The 20,534-nt window shown below is 34.6% G+C and overlaps 1 protein-coding gene across 4 annotated transcripts; it reads right to left on the bottom strand.

Moving 5' to 3' along the window:
* Positions 1–5,414: 5,414 nt before the first annotated feature.
* Positions 5,415–13,654, bottom strand: LOC149210915 (uncharacterized). 4 transcript variants are annotated; one of them, XM_089396822.1, is made up of 13 exons: positions 13,422–13,645; positions 11,593–12,007; positions 10,507–10,580; positions 9,920–10,079; positions 9,694–9,718; positions 9,138–9,227; positions 8,106–8,277; positions 7,875–7,948; positions 7,500–7,569; positions 6,761–6,832; positions 6,493–6,626; positions 6,236–6,309; positions 5,415–5,948 (listed from the first exon to the last, which is right to left on the bottom strand). In XM_089396822.1, exons 2-13 carry the CDS (start codon positions 11,891–11,893, stop codon positions 5,875–5,877), a joined length of 1,320 nt encoding a protein of 439 aa, XP_089252948.1. In that variant the 5' UTR covers positions 11,894–12,007; positions 13,422–13,645; the 3' UTR covers positions 5,415–5,874. The 4 variants fall into 4 exon arrangements, with proteins under 4 accessions (XP_089252948.1, XP_089252949.1, XP_089252950.1 ...); XM_089396823.1 differs by having other exon boundaries at positions 13,346–13,645; XM_089396824.1 differs by lacking the exons at positions 5,415–5,948; positions 6,236–6,309 and having other exon boundaries at positions 6,489–6,626; positions 13,422–13,652.
* Between the last annotated feature and the right edge of the window lie 6,880 nt (positions 13,655–20,534).

Below are 20,534 nucleotides of genomic sequence, written 5' to 3' on the forward strand. Positions count from 1 at the left end.
TTTCTTGGTCAGATTCCAAAGATGCATAGCAACATCACACATCTCTTTTCAAGTAGATCCTGGTCCCGGAAATGGAACCATTCGTTGGCTCAGGGGGTCCTGAACCAGGTTTGGAGTTAGTTGCACCAACCAACAAAACCCTACACTACTAGCTCTTTCAGCAACACCTTGCATAGCGCATGTTGCAGTCTCACCCAAAGTAGTATGGGGGTATGCAAGAACCAATTTTCTGCATCCAAAGACTAGTGTGATGTCTTTTAGTACCTCAAATATGCCTTCACGTAGATCAATAAACTCTTAGGGCTTGCCGCTGCACTCTGTTAAAACAACCTTCAAACCTTTGCGAAGGTCTATGATCAGTCCTTGCAGACCTGTAACAATTAAATGCCTACTTATGCGCATCAAAGAGCAGTCCTAAATTAGTGTTCACGCAGATTTACTTAAGTTATAAGTAAACATAAGAGAATTCATTAGAGTCTTCTTGAAAGTACTTAGATATGCATTGCGTACATCATTAACACTTATTCAAGAGAATTACGTAACATTCAATCAACATCTCATAAACAAATCATTCATTGAAAACACATAACATTAACAAAGACAAACATAAATACTCAAGGATTCTTCGGAAAACCATCTTTATTGATCTTCAATTAAGGATTACAGACTCAAACTGCCCTGTGCACACAGCTATAGGGGTCCGCGCACTCAGTTGCGGGCTCTACCTAGCCCTCTGTGCATTCAGTTGTGGAGTCTTTCGTCTTCTATCTTACCCACTTCTCTATCTTCGCTCTTCCTCTTTCTTACTTCATTTTCTCTTCCTTTCGGTAAGACTCATTATTTATAGACCTTTTCATACAATACCATGGTTCGCGAACCATGGGTGAATCTCAAAACTGACTCAAAACTTATCCAAAACAAGGGGCTAAGACCCTTTGACTTCTATTCATCTACACGCTCTGCATCCAAAAATCGCGGAGACTTTACATTATTTACAGAATTGTACCAAAAATTGGGTTATCTTAACTCGAAACTAACCCAGGGGACCCCATCCCAACAACTCAGTTTTATTGATGCTAAATGTAAGACCTATGCAAATTTCTAAGCTACCTTAAAGAGATCATCAAAATCATCATCCTCATGAATTAATTGTTTGATTTTGACCATAGTAGTGAAGTTTTGGGTGACCTTGTTAGGGTCATATTATCTGCCTGATACAATATCTAGATTTAGGGATGTGATGTTCTGTATCTCTTTCACCGCGTGCCCAAAATCATGTAATGTGAAAGAACCACATTGCACCGAGAAGGTCAACTAGATGGATTTCTTCATTTATTTTAGGGTTTTAGTAATACCATCCCCCAGTGTTTGATAGGCAATCTCTCTTGCCAATAATTTATCATGAACATAAAATGGAAGAACATGAAGAGTTGTAATCCTCCCAAAAACCCCGATATATAAATAATTCCTCACCAAACCATCTTGCCACCGAAAAGATGTCTATTTTAGCTTCCTCTGATAGCCTAGGGGCTCTCTTATCAAAAATGGTTTGGTAAATTGGCAACATGATGCCATGACAAATTTTGTAAAATTGGGAGCTAAACTGTGATTCCCACATAATATTATGATAAACATGGATAGGAGTAGGGTTTTGTAAAGTCCATTTCCAGCCCATGTTTGGAAAATGTGAACAAAAACATATAGCATCCATCGCATATGCACTCATATAAAAAGGAGGGATAACCCGAGAGGAGATAATTCTATTGATTTTGTATTCTCTAATGGACATAGCCAAATTGTCTAACAAAATATTGCTCTACTTCATAATTATAGCATTAACAACCACATCAATCAATGGAACCCATTCAATAAAAAACTTGGTACTGCCAGCCTTTCCAAATAGTCTACACAACATTGTGACTGCAAAATTATGCAAGGTTGATAAAGGTGCAATTGGGTACATACCAGTTTTCTCCCGCCTGAACTTGTTGGAGCCAGACCTTTAATTCTGCATGACATCCACCGGGTCTTCATTTTCTTTCGCAAAATGATCAATAAATGTTTTATCATAGAGATTCTGTAGTTCTGGAAGATGGTACATTCGGCATAAATTGTCTAGATTAAATGACCCCATGACTTCATGCCTAGAATTCTTGAATGTTCCATCTGAAATATCCACATTGTCAATGATCTATTTTACCATATCACTGTATGGCAAGATTTTAGGTCTTGCAGCTATTCTGTGCACGAAAGAACATGATGCTTCAAAATAAGAAGCCTCGGATGAGTCCTCTACATCTGTTATTGCTATAGTTTCTAGGACCTTTGGGTTTTCTTCCTCTAGTAAATTATACATTGTCTCCCATGATATAGTCCCGCCATCCTTGTTGCATGTAGTATCAGAGAAGAGTGGAAACATGTCTAAATCCTCAGACGTAGTAGCCTCTACAATCTTATTTCCTTTCTTAACCATTCTTTCAAGCATTGTTTTCTTCGGAAATTTCCTGAAATTTGGGCAATGGAGAAAACAAAATGAAAAGCAAAGCAACAATGAAAGTGGAAACACAATAACACAGTAAATTTTGAAAGAACGTAAGGATGAAGCTTTTATTTCAAATACGGGTAAAAAGATATAAATCTTCTCGAGCCGTTAAAAGAGTAAATGCAATTAAACCTTATTAACTACTCATTAAGGCCTACGTGTGATTTCCTTTATGACTCATCAGAGCATCGCATCACAAGTTTCTAAATGATATTTCAAGTTGGTATGTATTATGTGCGATACCGATCATCCGTTTGCGATGAATGACAATATTGCAATATCACAAATCGCAATATCGGTGATATCAGGAATGGACCAATTCAAATTTGCTATGGTATTTTGCGATTTGCGATGAGCGACGTACTTTTTACTTTTTCGAGCATGTTTCCTTAAACAGATGATTATTCCATTGAAACAACTATTTTTCGATAGGTCGGACTTAAATTAAGTTCTAACAATCTTTATTATTCCGTCAGGTCTAGACCACATTGCAATTCGCAGTTTTTTATGGTTTGCATGTTTGCACCTTTGTAAAAGCCGCAATGTGATTGCAATAAATACTTTATTATATAAGGAATATCCTAAGTCTTAAGTTTTATAAAAAAGTTCAATGCTACCTTCAGTCTTTTAAAGGGGGTCTTTTATTGCGTTTTGCAGATTTCAACTCACAACTAACCTTTGTTACTTTTGATCACGCAATTTGTGATACTAGTTATAGAGTGACTTGGCTTAATATCTTTAATTTGTCTAAGGTTTTATTCTGAATGGTTTCAAAAGGCAAGTTTATTTGCTACGTTTTTTGAAAAAATTTAAAGGGTACCCATTTATTAATACAATACTAACTATTTATATAATAAATGAGGGGTGTTGAACAATACAACACTACCATGGCTACAAAGATGCCTGTAAATTGAAGATTCAACCCCTATAACTATTGTTATGGTCGTTGATTCCAAAATTGCATTATATTAAGTAAACAAAGACAAACCATCTTGCAAGCGGCAAAGAGGTGAAGAACGGATTCATGACAACATTAAAGAAAATTTATAATCTAGATTCAAAAGAACCAATCCCTTGTTTGAACTATGTTTACCCAATTTTCATGTAATTGATGTAGTTGGACACAATTAAGATTGTGTGATACATCAAGAGTATGATCCAATAAACTAGTGGCAAATTCATGTAGTGCATGCCCAAGAGTTATAAACATATGCTATATCACTCCAAATAACAAAAGGAATTGGAGTACTTCAGATTTTATTAATTTAGTGATAAGAACCAATTGGGATTTAACAAGGGAAAAAAGTTTGTTTACATTTCTAGTAGTCTTTGTCTTCTTGTTTGGAAAGACCTAGGTCCCAGACTCTAGGAAAGGGTTTTCTAAATAATGTGATCCGGATTTAAACAGGTACACAATAAAGTACAGAAATAAACACGAATACAGAGATACAACAGAAATAATACTTCATTTCATTAATGGAGAATACTGAAATATGCTTACAAACAGATATGGAAATAAACTAGCTAGGGCGATGGTAGTTTATGTCTGAGAAGAGATGTGGCGGCTACATGCCTCTGAACTGCCTTACAATGAGGCTGAAGAGTCTTTTTATTATTGAACAATAAGAGCAAACTCTAAACAACTGAAACCCTAACCCAAGGAGATGTAACACCAAGAGTTTATGGGCCCTGTTGGGGTGAGTTGGACAGCCAACTTCCCGGGGTCACCACTTGGTCCTATTATCTCCGTTTGACGCGCATGATAACCCGTTGGAAAGATCTCTCTGAGGATTACGACTGAAAAGACAATTTTAGACATGAAATCGCTGACGGTAGATTTCCAAAAAAATGTCGTTTAGAGCCTCAAAATGGTTTTGGAAGTTTAGGACCCGAAAAACTGCTAAAAATAGTAAATTGTGCTACAATTAAGGAAACTGAAAAATTGAAAGAAGCAATGGTGGGAGTCCAAGTGGAATTGGTGGGTGGCCACTAATATCCACATGGATCATAATGGGACCAGTTTACTAATATGAACAATCAGATTCACCCAAAGTGACCTTGGTTGACCTACCTATAGTTAGAAGCCCAATAGATGAGTTGCAACTTGGGAGTGACCAGTACTAAAAGGATATTAGAGGATGTCTAACATGACGCAGGCTCAATTGCTGACACATTTATTAGTATCCGGTCATTAGAAAGTTATGTCACAAATAGATGCAATTAAATCTGTTTTATATATTACCTATATAATATAAAGAAAAAAATATGATTAAAGCATTGTAGTTTATAATTAAGCCTAGAATTTTAAAAGAAAATCATAAATATCAATCTGGAATTATGATTTTGACATGGTAAGAAATATATAATATTGCTTTATGTTTTAATTTAAACTTTCATATTTCTGCATTTTTTATTTTACAATTTACAATCTTCTTTCTACAGTTTACATTTTTCTGACTTTAGTATGCTCTCTTTATATATAGAAAGAGATTACCTATTTCATACTGACTTGGTTACCACGTCTCCCAATAGTGATGCATTCAATTAATCTCATATTTATATGTCAATTTACTTAGAGGGTTGTTTGGTTAGATGTTAGCTGAGTTGGTAGAATTCTCTGTGCAAAGGCCATTTTGAGGTTTTAAGGCCTATATGTTTACTCTGTTTTATCCAAGTTAGAATTACTAGGGCTAGTAACATGACAGAACTTCCATTGGGAAAATAAAAAATACGAATCATAGTTTTTGATATTGAATATAATATGTAATCTATTCCATTTCATCTTGATTGTTAGTTATATTTTTTCAATGTGTGCAGGCCGTTGGTTTCAAGGTTCAAATGCAGCAAAAACCAATGCGACGTGCAAAAAAGATTATGCTCCAAAGACTTTATATATTCTCTTCAACATTTCCCTTTACTTTGATCTCAAAGGGGGTCTTCTGTACAAATATTAGTAGCGTTTATGACAAGGATTTTACAGTCCCTTTACTTTGATCAGAAAGAGCTTTTATTCAGAAAAAGTAAGTTTTCAGCTGCCATCCAATAAAACTCTTAAGGTACTAATGAACAGCCCAATGGAATCCTTGGCCACTGCATATTGGTATTTATTGCAACTGCAATCTTCAAAGTGACTCAATTCATGCATGGAATCTACCCATTTTTCCAATCTGAGCATATGGAATTGGATTTCTTTAGAGCTTGCACTGGATTCTCTCTTTTGGAAACCAACCTTATCTGCGCCACAGATGGTACAAGGAAATAGTAGATATTGAAGAATAATAGGTTTGCAAAGTGCATTCCAAACCTACATAAAAGAAGTGAATATGAGACCATCAGACTCGGGCATTCGATGTCGATTCACCATTAGTTTTGTTCTTCCATACGAGGGGAGCAATCAATGTCCAAACTGCACAATAAATCGCATTGCAGAAATGAGAAGTTAGAACAGATCTGTTGGATAAAGCTCACTATCAGTTAAGCGTGGTGGATATTAGCATGGAAGATGAATTTAACTCATGATCACTTGTCTTAGGCTCTGGTAACTATCAAAACTACTTCTTATCTAACCAAGGAGCTAGTCTCTTCCTTCAACGGTGACGAAAACAAAAGCATCCCTGTCTAAATTGTACAAATTGGAAATGAAGAATGATTCTCATTTGTGCAAACATATGGGAGGGTAAACAGAAGCTTTACTGTATAACCCAGCAGCAAGCCATTCGTTCACAATTTTCACCCATGTACTAGCCCAGCCAACATCTATGCTCCACCTGAGAATAAATCATTGCAGAAAATACAATATATTGGTTTTTTTTTCGAATATTTGCAAATACATAGGTTAAAACAATGGAGGAACAGAGCTGAGATCTATTCCAATCATAATCTTGTCTTAATTGTTCATAGAGATCTTAAATGTTTCCAAATAAGCATGTGGCCAATGTGCAGACACTCACTTTTGCATAGTTTGGTGCAAGTTCCATCCGATCAATAACATACCAAAGTACATGGCTCCCATAGAGAAAACAAAATGGAAAAATCCATAGCCATATGGAACACCATCCTCTGCCTCGACTTCATCTTTCCGGAACTGTAGACATGTATAATTTTAGTACAGATGAAGATTCTAATTGTTTTCTTCTACTCTGCCACTTTATTCTAATTCTTTGGAGTGAAATATAACTAAATCAAACGCAAGAAGCCAGAACTTGTGGTAATTCTTACATTGAATGATTTTGAATCAATGCCAGTAGAAAATGTTGCCATGACTATTGCAAGCATTGCAATTAGAAAACTCTGCATAGAAATGTAAAACAAGCATCAGATTTCCAGGGACAGGTTGATTATTACCACAGATAAAAGTCAGCCATCGGTTGATGATTGGACTGAAACAACGTCTGAGTGAGGTAGAAATGTGCATCAGCACAAAAAATTCGGCGTGATATAATAAAAAAATAGTTGGTCTGATTTTTGGAGGTAATCAAATGGGGATTATAAGCGCTTTAGCATCAATGCCTTTTCTTCGTAGCTTCAACAGAAATCTCAAGTTCATAATGATTTTATAATGGAGAGTAACCTAACAATCACAGTACATACAAAGTGAACATGAAAATTGTGTAAATGCAAAAGTACAATTTCCCAGTCAGCTCTGTATCTCTTTTCTATAATTTCCACTGATATTACTGTCAAACAAATAAGAAGCATTCTTTTCCTCTTTATAAAGAACAGCATTTCCTATAATTGTAAAAAAAGCAGCGATGAACAATCCATGGAGATTTGTTCTAGGATTGAAAGCCGAAGATAATGAAACTGAAGAAGAAAGTGCACTTAAAAGTCAGATATTAATGCATAGTTCGAATCATCAAATATTTCATGCACATTATATATATTCATATACCAATAAGAATGTATAGTGAAACATGAGATACAAAATAGCAAGTGGTATAGAGGCTTGAAACCTTACAACAATTGTCATCCAGTCTCCTCTCCCTGTTGTCTGTGGCCTTGTATTACATATCTCCGTTGCTGGTTCACTGTAAACATAGGGGACAATATGAATGGAAAACAGAAGCAGCAAACTGGTCCACTTAACTACTTCATGTGATATAAGCTTCATACCTAGAGTAATTAGCCTATGGAAACTGAACTACCTAGTAATATAAAATCTTCCTCATACCCAGAGGCTAGAGTGGTTAACATATGGGGGTATCTGTGGTCCAATGGGTGATATAAGTATTTTAGAATATACCAGATAAAATAGTTCAATTATAGTGGCTCTGAAAGTGGCTGACGTTGATAAAAATATAAATAGAAAAAGACTATTATATAATGTAGTTACCTCCTGACGGCAGACCAGCAAAGGAATACAACATAAAGCCCCATAAGTCCTGATGTCATAAGGCCTGCATTAACCTGCATTTTGCAAAGCAAAACAATTCTCATATATTAACAATTTATCGTTTAAGAATTACACTGAGGAGCAGATACAACTCTTCAACTAAACGAACTTGTGATAAGGAATCACCAACTTTACTAATAACTACATGTGAATTATGTCATTGGAACTTACTTTTGAATGTAGGGAGATGCTAGTCATTACTTGAAGAAGAATTAGTGTCCATGTGATGAAAAATATGTTCAGGACGCATGATGCTTTTGGAGCATACCAAATGTACATCAGTATGATTCCAGCCAGGGAAGCAGCATAGGCCATCGTTGACATTGTAATCACTAGGATCCGACTGTGTGAAATTAAATTTTCTTTGTTCATCAGTTGTATGTCATATACGAAAACTGGGCGATAAAATAAATGTCATGATAAGGAGAAAATGGATCTCAATTAAAGAACAGAAAACTCTTAGATTTATAGCTTTTAAACAGGGGAGGTGGAAATTTGAATATGTTTTTGGATGCATTATAATCGATGTTTCCATGAGTTATAAACTTCAGATTTAGTACATTGGCATGTCAATTCAATATATAGAGCTGTGTCGAGCTGTGGAACAGATAAGGCAAGTTCTATATTTTTAAGTTGGGATTTCAAGTAACAAAGTAAACGCTCATCTTCTGCATTACTCAAATTTTCTTCACTTTCTAAGGATGCTTCTCGTATTCGTCGATATGGTCATGAGGCAAATATGTGTGTATATCTGTAGATAGACAGGGCTTTATTTTTCTAATCCTACTTAAATGTTCTAGATTCTGTTATTTCCTGATTTTTGACAAGATCCAAGAAAGCAAACTCTAAACCAAACCTACATATTGGAACTAAATGATATATGGCCTTCTGAATCTCAATTTAGGTATTCATAGCCATATCCCTTATCTGCATCTTGACTATTTCTATGTTTTTGAATTTCCTTATAGGTTATTTTACCCATTAACATAATTAATACCAGTTCGTCATCCGGTAATTTTCCTTTTCTTTTCACTCTGTAAAAGGAATTTTTTGTCCAATCTAGTGATGGCTTCAGCTGGATGAAACTGAGGGTAAAAAAATCTCCCAAACAAATTTTGGATTCAAACTTCAATTTTTTTAACGTATCCATCTTCCCTGAAGTTAAAAGAAAAAAAACGGTGAACACGAGGGAAAGAGTTGTACCATCGTTCAATATTTTTCTCCAATACCCAATAATCATTCCACCAGGTGATGAAATTGATCACACTGAAAAGTTGTATGATGAGAAATATCCTGCCAAAAAAAGAGACAAATTTGGCCCTGGTTAGTATTCCTTAACAAGCAATTAATTTTAGCCTATAAGATAGAAACTATAATATCCATTTAGTGATTCATCAAAATATATCACCCAAATGTAACCAATGTAATCCTGAATTTACCATGGACAAATAGCATAGCATCTACATATTCTCTTTTGGAAGACAGAGGTTATCTAGTCGTAGTATTTAGGCTAAAATTGCAAAAGACATTTTGATGACGTAGGTGATTGCTGTACGGGGGATCTGTTAGATATCACTGAACTAGTGAAGTATTGCGTGAAAATATCACCAACCCCCACCCCTGGATTTGTCATCGACTGTTTTCTACAAATCGGCAAGTGTAAAATTCATTCTCCAGAAGTTAATTTATCCAAGCAGATTGTTTGTGTACTTAAAAGGCACATTGTATCCAAAAAAAACGTGATAGAAGAGAAGCATACCCGGCACCAAATCTAGCAACTTCACCTGCATCAATAGTTGCAAAGGCGTTAGTTTATGATATGTCATTTTATGAAGTCCATGTTTACACAATTTTGATGTCTAATTGCAATTTGCCACAAAGTCATGAAACCTGTCTAATTTAACCAGAAACAGAGTAAAAATTGGTAATTTGAACCAGATTTGGTATTGAAATAGATTGCTGAGAATCATTTTAAGTAAACTCACCATAGAATTGAATAAAAGCAGATGGAATAAAAAAGGGGATCACCATCAGAGCAATCCACATAAGGCTCTTCAAGGGCCACCATCCTGAATGCCACGAGTCACGACATTCATGCAACTTCGTAGTTCCAACTGTTGTAAGAAACATAGCGAAATAAAATATCTGAGGTGATGTTAAGGTAAACAGTTCAGACTCCAGAGGCCTATCGCTATGGTCCAATACTGATGGGGAAAATAACGTGCTTGACATCGCACGAAGTGCCCGAGACTTATGTACCACTTATAGTCAAATGGCATCGATACGCGGATATGATTTTAAGTAAGTTATGTTGCCATGGTTATGCATTTGAAAATTGCCAACGCCACTTGCATGTTAAAGCCCCCAGAAATAATCTGGTTTGTAACCAATGGGTGGTTAGTTCACTTCTGCATGAAAATTCAGACCTTGATACTGATCCGGACTTACCTTCTGTGAAAGATATGATGCCACTTCAAACTTAAAAAGCTCATGACAAGAAATTAGAATCCGGGATCCAACGTGTTTAGAAGCCAAACAACTTATAAGGCATATAAATTTTAAAATTGGATACAAAGCAGCCCAGGCTTACTCGAAGCACACCTTCTGTACCTAAGCAGTCATGACCTCCTTGACAGCCTTTCAAATCTGTAAAAACGAAGATCTCAAATTCATATATATATAACGAAGAAAACGGCATACAATGTAAATTAGGTTCATTTTCCAAAGCCAAATGTAATTACATGTATATCAAAAGAATAATAATCTAAATGGATGCAGATAAGTTAAAGAGCTATTTGAAAAATTCACGATTTTATGAGAATTTAAGTAAAGTTAAAAGTTGTAAAATCATGTGAAATGTCCCGAAGTGCAGTGAAGGGTCATCAGTATCTTTAGTTCAGCAGGTGTTCCATCTTATTAGCAGCCTACAGAGTCTACAGTTTGTTGTTTTCCATAGTGGTAGAGGGCTGTAAAGTGAGTCTCAAGGTTTGAACTAAGTCTCTTATTATGTCGAGAACTGGTAGTGCATGAAATAATGTTTCTATTTTAACTTTCAAGATTTTGAAATCAGTCGTATTTTTCAGCATACCATAATCATGCTCACTGCGCCATAGCTCTTACATGGTCATTCGTATCTTTGTGATCCTCAATTTTGGTATAGGTTTGTGATCCCAATTTTGGTCACAGGGAGAAATTTGGATTCAAGTTAGAAAACCCAATTTAAACCTTGAGCTGTACATCAGTTGGTTTATTTGGAGTTTAGTCCCATCTGGTCTCAGGTTCAAATCTTATTGAAAAGGGTTGAGATAGCTAGCTGTGGTGATAAAAACTGTCCCTTAAGGGGTTCAGGCCTACCGGAGTCTCACATAATAATGGTGGCAGCTTCCTACAATAGCTCAAATCCTTCTTTCTAACATTGAGCTGGAGCCAACCAAAAAAATGGAAAACCCAATTTAGGTCTACAGTAACACCAAACAGGTATATTTAGAGGATTTGAAATTTCTAGTTTCGAATTTAACGGTCCGAAAAGCTAGTAATGGACGGAATTAAATCATTAAACTAATGTGCAATCAAGGTACACACCCAATCCGAAAGCTAAATTTCATTCGAAATTCATAATTGAAGCGAAAGAAACAACAGCAGAACTTTTGATACTTACGCTCGAGCTCTGCTAATGCATTGTTACCATAATCCCGAACCATCCAGGCTAACAAATTTGTCAGGAGGAAGATGAACCCGTAGACATTTCGTGCCATATGAGGGTTTGGACCGTCGCATAGCTGGCTGCAGCAAGAATCTGCCATGAATTCGTGATATCTCTGTGCAATGGTTGTAGGCATCTCGCAATGGTATGGGTTCTCTGTCTCCAATTCGACCCGACCAAAAATACTCTCAGGCTCCATCTGTATCCTTCCGCTTTCTCCAGGAAGCCCAGCTACTTCATGCTTTCGGGTTTTCATGGCAGGCGTTGTGTGAAGTGGCTAGAAATAGCTCGGAATTTAGTAAATCTGATAATACCCTCCCAACCTATACATTCCTGAGAAGATTCGTAGAGTTACCAGAGCTTATCCATCCTGCATTATGGAATAAATCGATCCCATTACTTGCAAAATCTACAGAGAACTCGAATTTGAAACACTACAAAGAGTAGACTAGTTATAAGCAAGAAAACTGAACAGTCGTGGATCAAAAGAAAAGCTATCTAAATTTGTAAATTGGAGGCAGAGTGAGCAGGACATTTTTGCCGTCTTCGATATTTGATCTATTTACGCCAGTATCCATCGGATACTGCATCTTTCTTACAATATTCGTTACCTGACGCCACCGTATTTGCAATCATTATGCACTACGCAAGAAGCAGGCAGATCATTTAACAGAGAGATTAAGCGAACAAAACTTTCGGCCGAGAGGGTTGAATTCATACATACTACGAGCTATGATCATTTCCCGTGTCATAACTCGAAATTTAGTAGGTTTACCGTCACTCAGCAGGGTATTCGTGAAATTAAAGGACATCTACGGTTTTTGCAAGGGTAATGCTCCAGAACAAACCAAAATCTGCAGCATTCACTACCTACCTGACTTACATGTGTAGCTTTACAAGTAACGACATTAAATATTTGGAGATTTGCCATAAAGAAAGAAAATCATTTCAGCTCGACGAACATCTACGCGGATGAAAATACATCTGTGATAATTTCACTGAATGGAAACAAGTCTGTGGATAACAATATGCAGAACCGATTCTTTACTGAGACAAAAGTCATCTTTGCGAATAGGCAGCAAAATAATCAACCATGGAAAATATCACATCAAAGAAACTGATCGAGGTGCAAAATTGGCAGCATTTATGGGACAGAAATCCGTAAATAGCGATATTTGTGTAATCAAATTGAGTCCGCAGCAACATCAAGAAGCAAGTGCAAACGTTTTAGCATCACTGACAAGATTATTTACAGTATGTGACAATAACTACACAAAATATATATTGTAAGATATCCCATTCTTGCCTACAGAATAAATTTCTACTGAAACGTATTAAGAATTCAATTTTTACCGAAAAGCATTGGACATTGGAAATCAGCGAGCAGTCATGGACATCATAAAACTGCATACTAATATCTGAAAAACTTTAATCTTAGACATTCAGCACACTGCAATCCGCCAATTCCAGTCTTTATGAAGCACCAAACAAACAGTGTTCGTCAAAACACAGGCAGGCATTTCTATACTTTTAATTTGTAGCCAAAATTAACGTTCGTGCTAAGATTCTAGACCGATCTTTTAGGCATTTTATAAAAATACTGTGAAAGCAGAGTCTACAAATTAGACTGCAATCAGCTATATTTCGGTTGTCCCGTCTCTAATTTATCAGTTACTCTGCACAATTCATCCTGTCAAAGGGATCTTACATTTACAGCTGGGAACAACAAATTTCTGAGGAGACCCGTTCTACGGTTAAAATGACGTTACAGATCGATGACATACAATGTGATTTTAAGTTCTCTTCTCCTTCCATTCTTCGAAACGAACCCGAGACCAGAGGATCCTTGAACGTAGCACACTACGGACCTTGAACGACTTACAACTCCATGTCGGCATCGAAAAATTTCCCTGCGTCTCTTATCCTTTACAGGCCGTTTCGCAGATTTCCGGGAAGCTTTTCCTGGCCGGAATATTTGCAAAGCAGCACAAAAACTTTTCCAGATCCCGGCAAATAAATAAATAAACAAATAGAACAGAATAACTTGGATTCATCGAGCGCAGGGAAAATTCATAAATTAATCATCATTATAGGATTATATTTTATTTTATTTGGTTACTTCAAATTTTTGGTTTTTTGAGTTCATTTGCAGTGGGTGAGAAGTTCCATTCTTCTTTGGTGCCGTTAGTTAAAAAATCTAAATCTTCCTTCTTGTTATTTTGTAGCTGTTGATTAAAGTTTATCATAAATTTTCCGAAATATGAAAATTCAGTTTTATTTTATATAATTTGAATTATAAATAATCGTTTTAATTTTACACTTTATTTATAAAAATTTAAAACTTTATAGATTCATGACCAGACAATTTTTGGGTAGATAAGCGTGACATAAATTAAACCCTAGGATGTTTTTTCGAAAGGCTGCCATTTGGATCTTTTGTCTGGATTAAATTCTAAGTTAGCTCTGCTTTAAATTTTTTATATGAATTTTATATAATATAACATATTTATGTATAAAATGTCCGTATGAATGGAGGATATTGAGAGGACTGATTTTTATGAATATGCTTTATTTTTTCCCTTATGAATGTGCTCGAAAGAGATAAACTATATTTAAAAATATATTTTTTAATATAAAATTTTTAATTTAATAAAATATTATTTTTAAAATAAAAAATATATTTTTAATAATTAATGATAAAATTAAAGGTAATCATTTTAGTTTTTTAGAAAATTGGACAATTATTTTAAGAAGTTGTATGACTCTCCGGACACTATGGGCACCATTTTAAACACACCTATTAAGAGGATGTATTTTCTCTAGAAAATGTTGAGTCTCGAATTAATAAGCTCGCGAATGGGAAAGCTAAAGATATTGAAGGATACCAAGCTGAGATCTTTAAAATGGGAAGATATATCGCCATTCCCCATCTCTACAAGCTTCTCAATTTGGTTGTACAACATGAGTTCCATCAGCTTTGGACGCAAAGCCTTATTGTACCTATCTTTAAAAATAGTGACAAAAGTGTTCCCTCTAACTACAGGACCATTATGATTAGCCACATCCTGGCCAAGCTATATGGGCTCATTTTGGAAAAGAAGCTTAGCCTTTGGATTGAAAATGGTGGTAAAAGAGCTAAAGGGCATGCTGATTTTAGGAGACATCACTTAACTATCGACCATCTTGTCACTCTCAGGATCATTCCAGAGGAATGCCGTAATAGTAAAATTGATATCTTTTGTTGTTTTGTGAACTTTAGAAAAGATTTTGACACTGTTCCTCGAGATAAGCTCTAAGAGAGACTTGAAGAGATCATGGTTTCTCCTGAACTGAGGATTGTTGTGATCCGCCTCTACGGGACTGTCATTTCCAAGCTTAAGACCAACGAAGTTTAAAGACATTAAATGCAATATCGGAGTCAAGCAAGGGTGTACCCTATCCCCTACCATTTTTGGCATATACATCGATAAGCTAGAGGATTGTCTGCAAATTGCAAGTTGCAAGGGCACCGAGCTTTCTGGTATTATCATTACCCTTCTCCTTTATGCTGATGATATCATTCTTCTTGCAAAAAGCCATGATGACCTAGACAAACAACTTAAGACTCTTCATGTCTACTGCTCCAAGATGGGTATGATAGTTAATACCGATAAGACTAAAGTCATGATCATTAAATCCAAAAATATCACCTATGGTAGTTTCGTTTATGATAACAACTGCTTAGAGTAGGTTTCTTCTTATAAATATTTGGGTATTGACTTTCCTCATCAACTCAACTGGAATTATAGCATCAAGAACATGATTATTGGAGGTTGGAAAGTTTGTTATGAGCTTGAAAAGAATTGTAAGTCGATTGATCTTTGCATTTGCAGTAAAAAGAGGTTCCTCTTTGAGACTCTCGTCACCCCTATTGTCTTATACGAATGTGAAGTTTGGGGTTGCAGTATATCCAGAGAGTCATGGAGAAAGATTGAGATGATTCAAAAGAAATTCATAACCTAGAACCTAAAGATCAAGAGAAATACTCCCTATCATATCCTCTTGATTGAAGTTGGTTTGTCCCTCATTGAAAGTACGACTATGTTTAGATATTTTATGTATAAGAAGAATATTTCCAACATGGAATCCAAGAGGCTCCCAAAAATTTCTAACTTTAGTCAAAACCCCCACCTTCGCCTCAAGCACGGGTGGTATAAGGATGCCCAGTCTTGGCTCAACCATTGGGGTATTAAGGAGGATATCATCACGAGAAGCAAGGATAGTGTCAAATATACTATCACCTCTAATTTTAAGGACAAGTTGTGGGATGATAAGGAGTTGGAGGGTAAGAGGAAGCTAAGATACTATAAGGAGGTGATCAACCCCACCCTTGATAACCAGAATTCTCTCTGTGTTGACCAACACTAAGAAAAAAAATGAACATTGTTAGGATAAGAACTAATTCTCATGTGAAACTAGGAAGTGGTCTACTCCTAAGGCTCCTTGGGACATTAGAATCTGTTAGATTTGTGATACTAAGAAGGTGGAAGATGAAAAACACTTTCTTTTAAACTGCCCTCTTCTTACTCACTTCCGCTCTCAATTCCTTAACATCTTCCATACTTCCAATCCTCTTGACTTATTAAGCCAGCCCAACTATATTGATCTCGGAGCACTTCTTTCTTTCTCTTTGATCATAGAAACAAAATTTTCAAGAATCACAATTAGATTCCTTTTCTTTTCATGACGTCCGATAGACCGCATTAGTCTTAATAGATGTTAATTATCATCATCATTAAATCTTTGAAATATATTTAATTTTTATAAAATAATTTAAAAAAATTATTATTATTATTTTAAAAAATAAAATTAATCAAAATCTTTAACATTCCATTGTTAGGTTAAAAAACATAAAATAAAAAAAATGATAAAAAAAATTAAGAAAATTGATATTGTTATACCTATTCTCAAAATTAAATTAAATTAAAGATAAATATAAAATAGACAAGTATTTTCTATCTTCAACTTCTTAAAAACTCATAAATCACAAATTTTTTCCACTAATAATATTTTGAAAATTAATTAGGGTATATATAATAAATATTTTATTAAATTTTAAAAATATTTAAATGAATATTATATTTATCATCCTAAAAAATTAATGATAATAATAATTTATATTTAAAAAAATCATTCTTAAATTATGATAATATTAAATTTTAATTAAAATATCATGGAATAAATTTAAGAATTTAAACATTTATAATAATTCAAGTATGTGCATTAATAATTTTTTAGTTTATGTTATCAATATTCTAATATTCCATTTATGAAAAAAGTTGCTTGACATTATCTTAAGGGATAAAAGTATGCAATTCATTGAATTGAATGAGAATATTAACTTGGTCGTCTTTGCATCTTTTTAATGTTGGATAATACGTATACATTCTTTATAAGAAAACGTTTAAAAGCAAAGTATTTGTTTTCTAAGGTATAATTCAGTTTATATATAGTATTACAAGTTTTTTTAATGTATAATATGAGTTTATATAGTATTAGAAGTTTTCTTAAGTTTAATAAGGTAGAGATGTTATAATGTTAAATATTTTGATTTTGTCAAAATAAAATTCAAATTTAAAAAATAAATAAATTATAATTATAATTTCTTGCAGGGTGTAGAATAGATGGTGATGGGGTGTATTGCTAAGTCACTCCATGATGTGAACATCACTAGTTGGAAATTTTATGGGCAAAAATCTAGTCATATTAAGGGAAGGTGTGGCCCAAGCCGAGTGCAATCCCAAGTGATTTTAACGACTTAGATGCCCATGGGTCGCGATTTCTCAAGCCAAAAGCTAAGCCCGTAGTCATCTCTGACGGACACTGACAACTTGATATATATATATATATATATATACCATTCTAGATATGTCTTAACTTTGAATCTACCAAACGTCTAGAGGGATAAAATCTTTTGAGATGCAAACCTCTTTTAAAGTGAAAAGAAATTTGATCCCTCTCACCACTTGGTAGATCAGGTGTTAAGATGGATCTAGGCTAGTTGTGTCGAGAGGCGCTCTCTAGCCCAATATGCTAGAGATGTTATAATGTGGAACATTTTGACTTGCAAAAAATAAAAATAAAATAAAATAAATAATCATAACTTTCAATAAAACATTTTAATGGGTCAAATTACATAAAGCTAAAAATTAAATTAAAAATAAAATAAAAAATTATAGTTATAATTAATGATGTTGATGATGATTAATGTCTATTGAGACCAAAGAGGTCTATTGGACCTTAAGGAAGTAAGAGATTGATTAAGATTTTTTAATATTTTTTCTATGATCAAAGAGAAGAGAAATAAGTGTTCCTAGATCACTATAGTTATGTTGATTGAACAAGTCAAGAAGGTTCGTAGTGTGGCAAATATTTTGGAAATGAGAATGGATGAGAGTAAGAGTCGAGCAATCCAAGAAAAAGTACTTTTCATAAGGTTGGTAGTGTGGAAAATGTTTTGGAAATGAGAACGGGTGAGTAAGAGTCGAGCAATCTAAGAGAAAGTGATTTCATCTTCAACCCTCTTAGTGTAGCACAATTGACAAATTCTTTCATCCCAAAGTGTTTTGAGAATAGACCAACACAAAGTGATTTTCATCTTCAACCCTCTTAGTGTAGCATAGTTGAAAAATTCTTTCATCCCAAGGTGTTTTGAGAATAGCCAACATCTAGTTTCAGTTCGAAGCTCATGAGAATTAGTTCTTATCTTTGAAACGTTCATTTTTTTCTTAGCACTAGTCAAGACAAAGAGATAATTTTGGTTAGCGAGAGTGGGTGATCTAGATAGTTTGAGGAATGATACCAAAGAAAATGACAAAATAATAAGAGCTAAAAATTTCCCAACAGTTCACCCATCACAATACTATTCTAGCCCAAGTGTGCTTAACTGTAGATTTCTCATGAGCCCTAATGCATTATTGTTGGTGCAATCCAAGTTGTTTAAGAAATGAAACTTAATGGATAAAAAAGAGGAATATATCACAATGTAAAAATAGCTAGGAATATGACACATTGAGTAGGAGAAATATTTAAGAAGAGAACAACATAAAAAGAATGAAATTGTTTTTACTAAATGTGAAATATAGCATAAGACAACATTAGGAAAAAAAATTTGCTTTACTCCACAGTGAAGTCCTTTATTTATACTTTTTATGGGGATATTTCACCGAGAGCCATGCCTCTCATTACATTTCAAATACCATGGGTAATGCCTCTGTTAGGTCCCTATACTATTAGCGTAGCCCCTTATTATTATTAACAAAACCCCCTTATTGTATTGTTGTGCCCATGTAGTCCCCATATTGTTATTATTGTGCCCCATAGAAGCCCACTATTGTTACTGTTGTGCCCTTACATTATTATTATTATGTTGGCTCTGATTATATTGTGACCCCTTAGACTCCTATATATAGAAAGGAGGCCTTGTCATTTATATCATCCAAGAATTGTTCATTTATGTAATGTAAAGGAGGTTGCCCCTCAAAGAGGCTTATTTTGAATTCATTGATCTATCTTTTCTTCTATTTTTTGAGTTGGTTTCATAACATTTGGTATCAGAGCTTTGGATTCTAGGGTTCGCTGCTTCAAACAGACCATCGTGGAACTTTTTCTATAACTTTTTTACACGAAGTTTCAGAAACTAAAATTAAAACCCATTTGAGCTTAAATATTTTTGAACCTCATGTCTGAATTTCAAATCTTGTGTTGCTATATTTTCAGAGATATGAGCTGAGGAAGTTAGAGTTGTTGTGGGCTCCAGAATTCCATCTCAAATAGACCATCATGGAATTTTCGCTATAACTTGTTTTCTACGAAACTTCAGAAGCTGAAAGTAAAACCCATTTGAGACGAAATCGTACTAATCCTTGTGTACAAATTTCCGATCTTGGTTCACTATATTGTCGAAGATAGGATCCAAGGAAGTTATGGTTATTGCAGACTCTCGAATTTCATCTCAAATAGGTGACCTTGGTAAAATCATCATAATTCTCTCTGAGCATCGGATTCAAATTTCGTAAAATGTGATAGAAAAGGCAGACTGTAGTTTGTTGGGTATCGTTTTCAGGGACGGAGGTAAAAATAGTGACACATGGAACTTCGTACAAGTTCTCTCTACTAAACATGTCTATAATTTGGTCCTTGTGGGATATTAGGCATAACACTTTCTTGGAGAATCCAATCTCGATCATACTTGTGGAGTCGGAAAGAGGACTCAAAGGGCTATTACAAAGTTCCAATCGTTTCAATATCAAGCTCCTAAAAGGAAGAAAAAGAATGACTCGAATCAAGAAAATAGAAACATCTAGTAAGAAAAATTGGATGGATGATTTGAAGAATACGATTGAAGCTAGGATAAATGTCTTTATCTATGGCATAGAAGCTAGTATCAATGGTTTAGAAGAAAAATTTAAAGGAAACATGGAATATTTGAAGAAAGACATGGAAGGTTTGAAGGAAGATGGGACAAAGTTGCTACACGAAAGGCTTCCTGATGGATAAAAGGTAGTAGAGGAAACTCATGATGAGAACAAAAGAAATGTTAATTATGATTTCATAGAATCTAATGTTAGATTCCCACCATATTCCAAAGATATATATGAGGAAGTTTGATGGAAAGCATCTGGTAACTTGGATACTATAGATGGAGCAATATTTTGATCTACATGATGTACAACCACCAAAAAAATGTTGAAATATGACAACAAGAATATTCCAATTTAATTTGTCCTTGAATTAAATTGTGAATTAAAATTGAATTTAGTCTTAACAGCTATTTGGAAATAATTAATTAATTTATTTTAAATTAATTAGTTGGAGAAATTCAAGTTAGAAGTCTTTTTGAAGTCATGCAAGAGTTA

The sequence above is a fragment of the Pinus tabuliformis genome, chromosome 1_2 (assembly GCF_031772625.1).
Source record: "Pinus tabuliformis cultivar Carrire ecotype Pingquan chromosome 1_2, CPIR1, whole genome shotgun sequence".
Taxonomy (NCBI): domain Eukaryota; kingdom Viridiplantae; phylum Streptophyta; class Pinopsida; order Pinales; family Pinaceae; genus Pinus; species Pinus tabuliformis.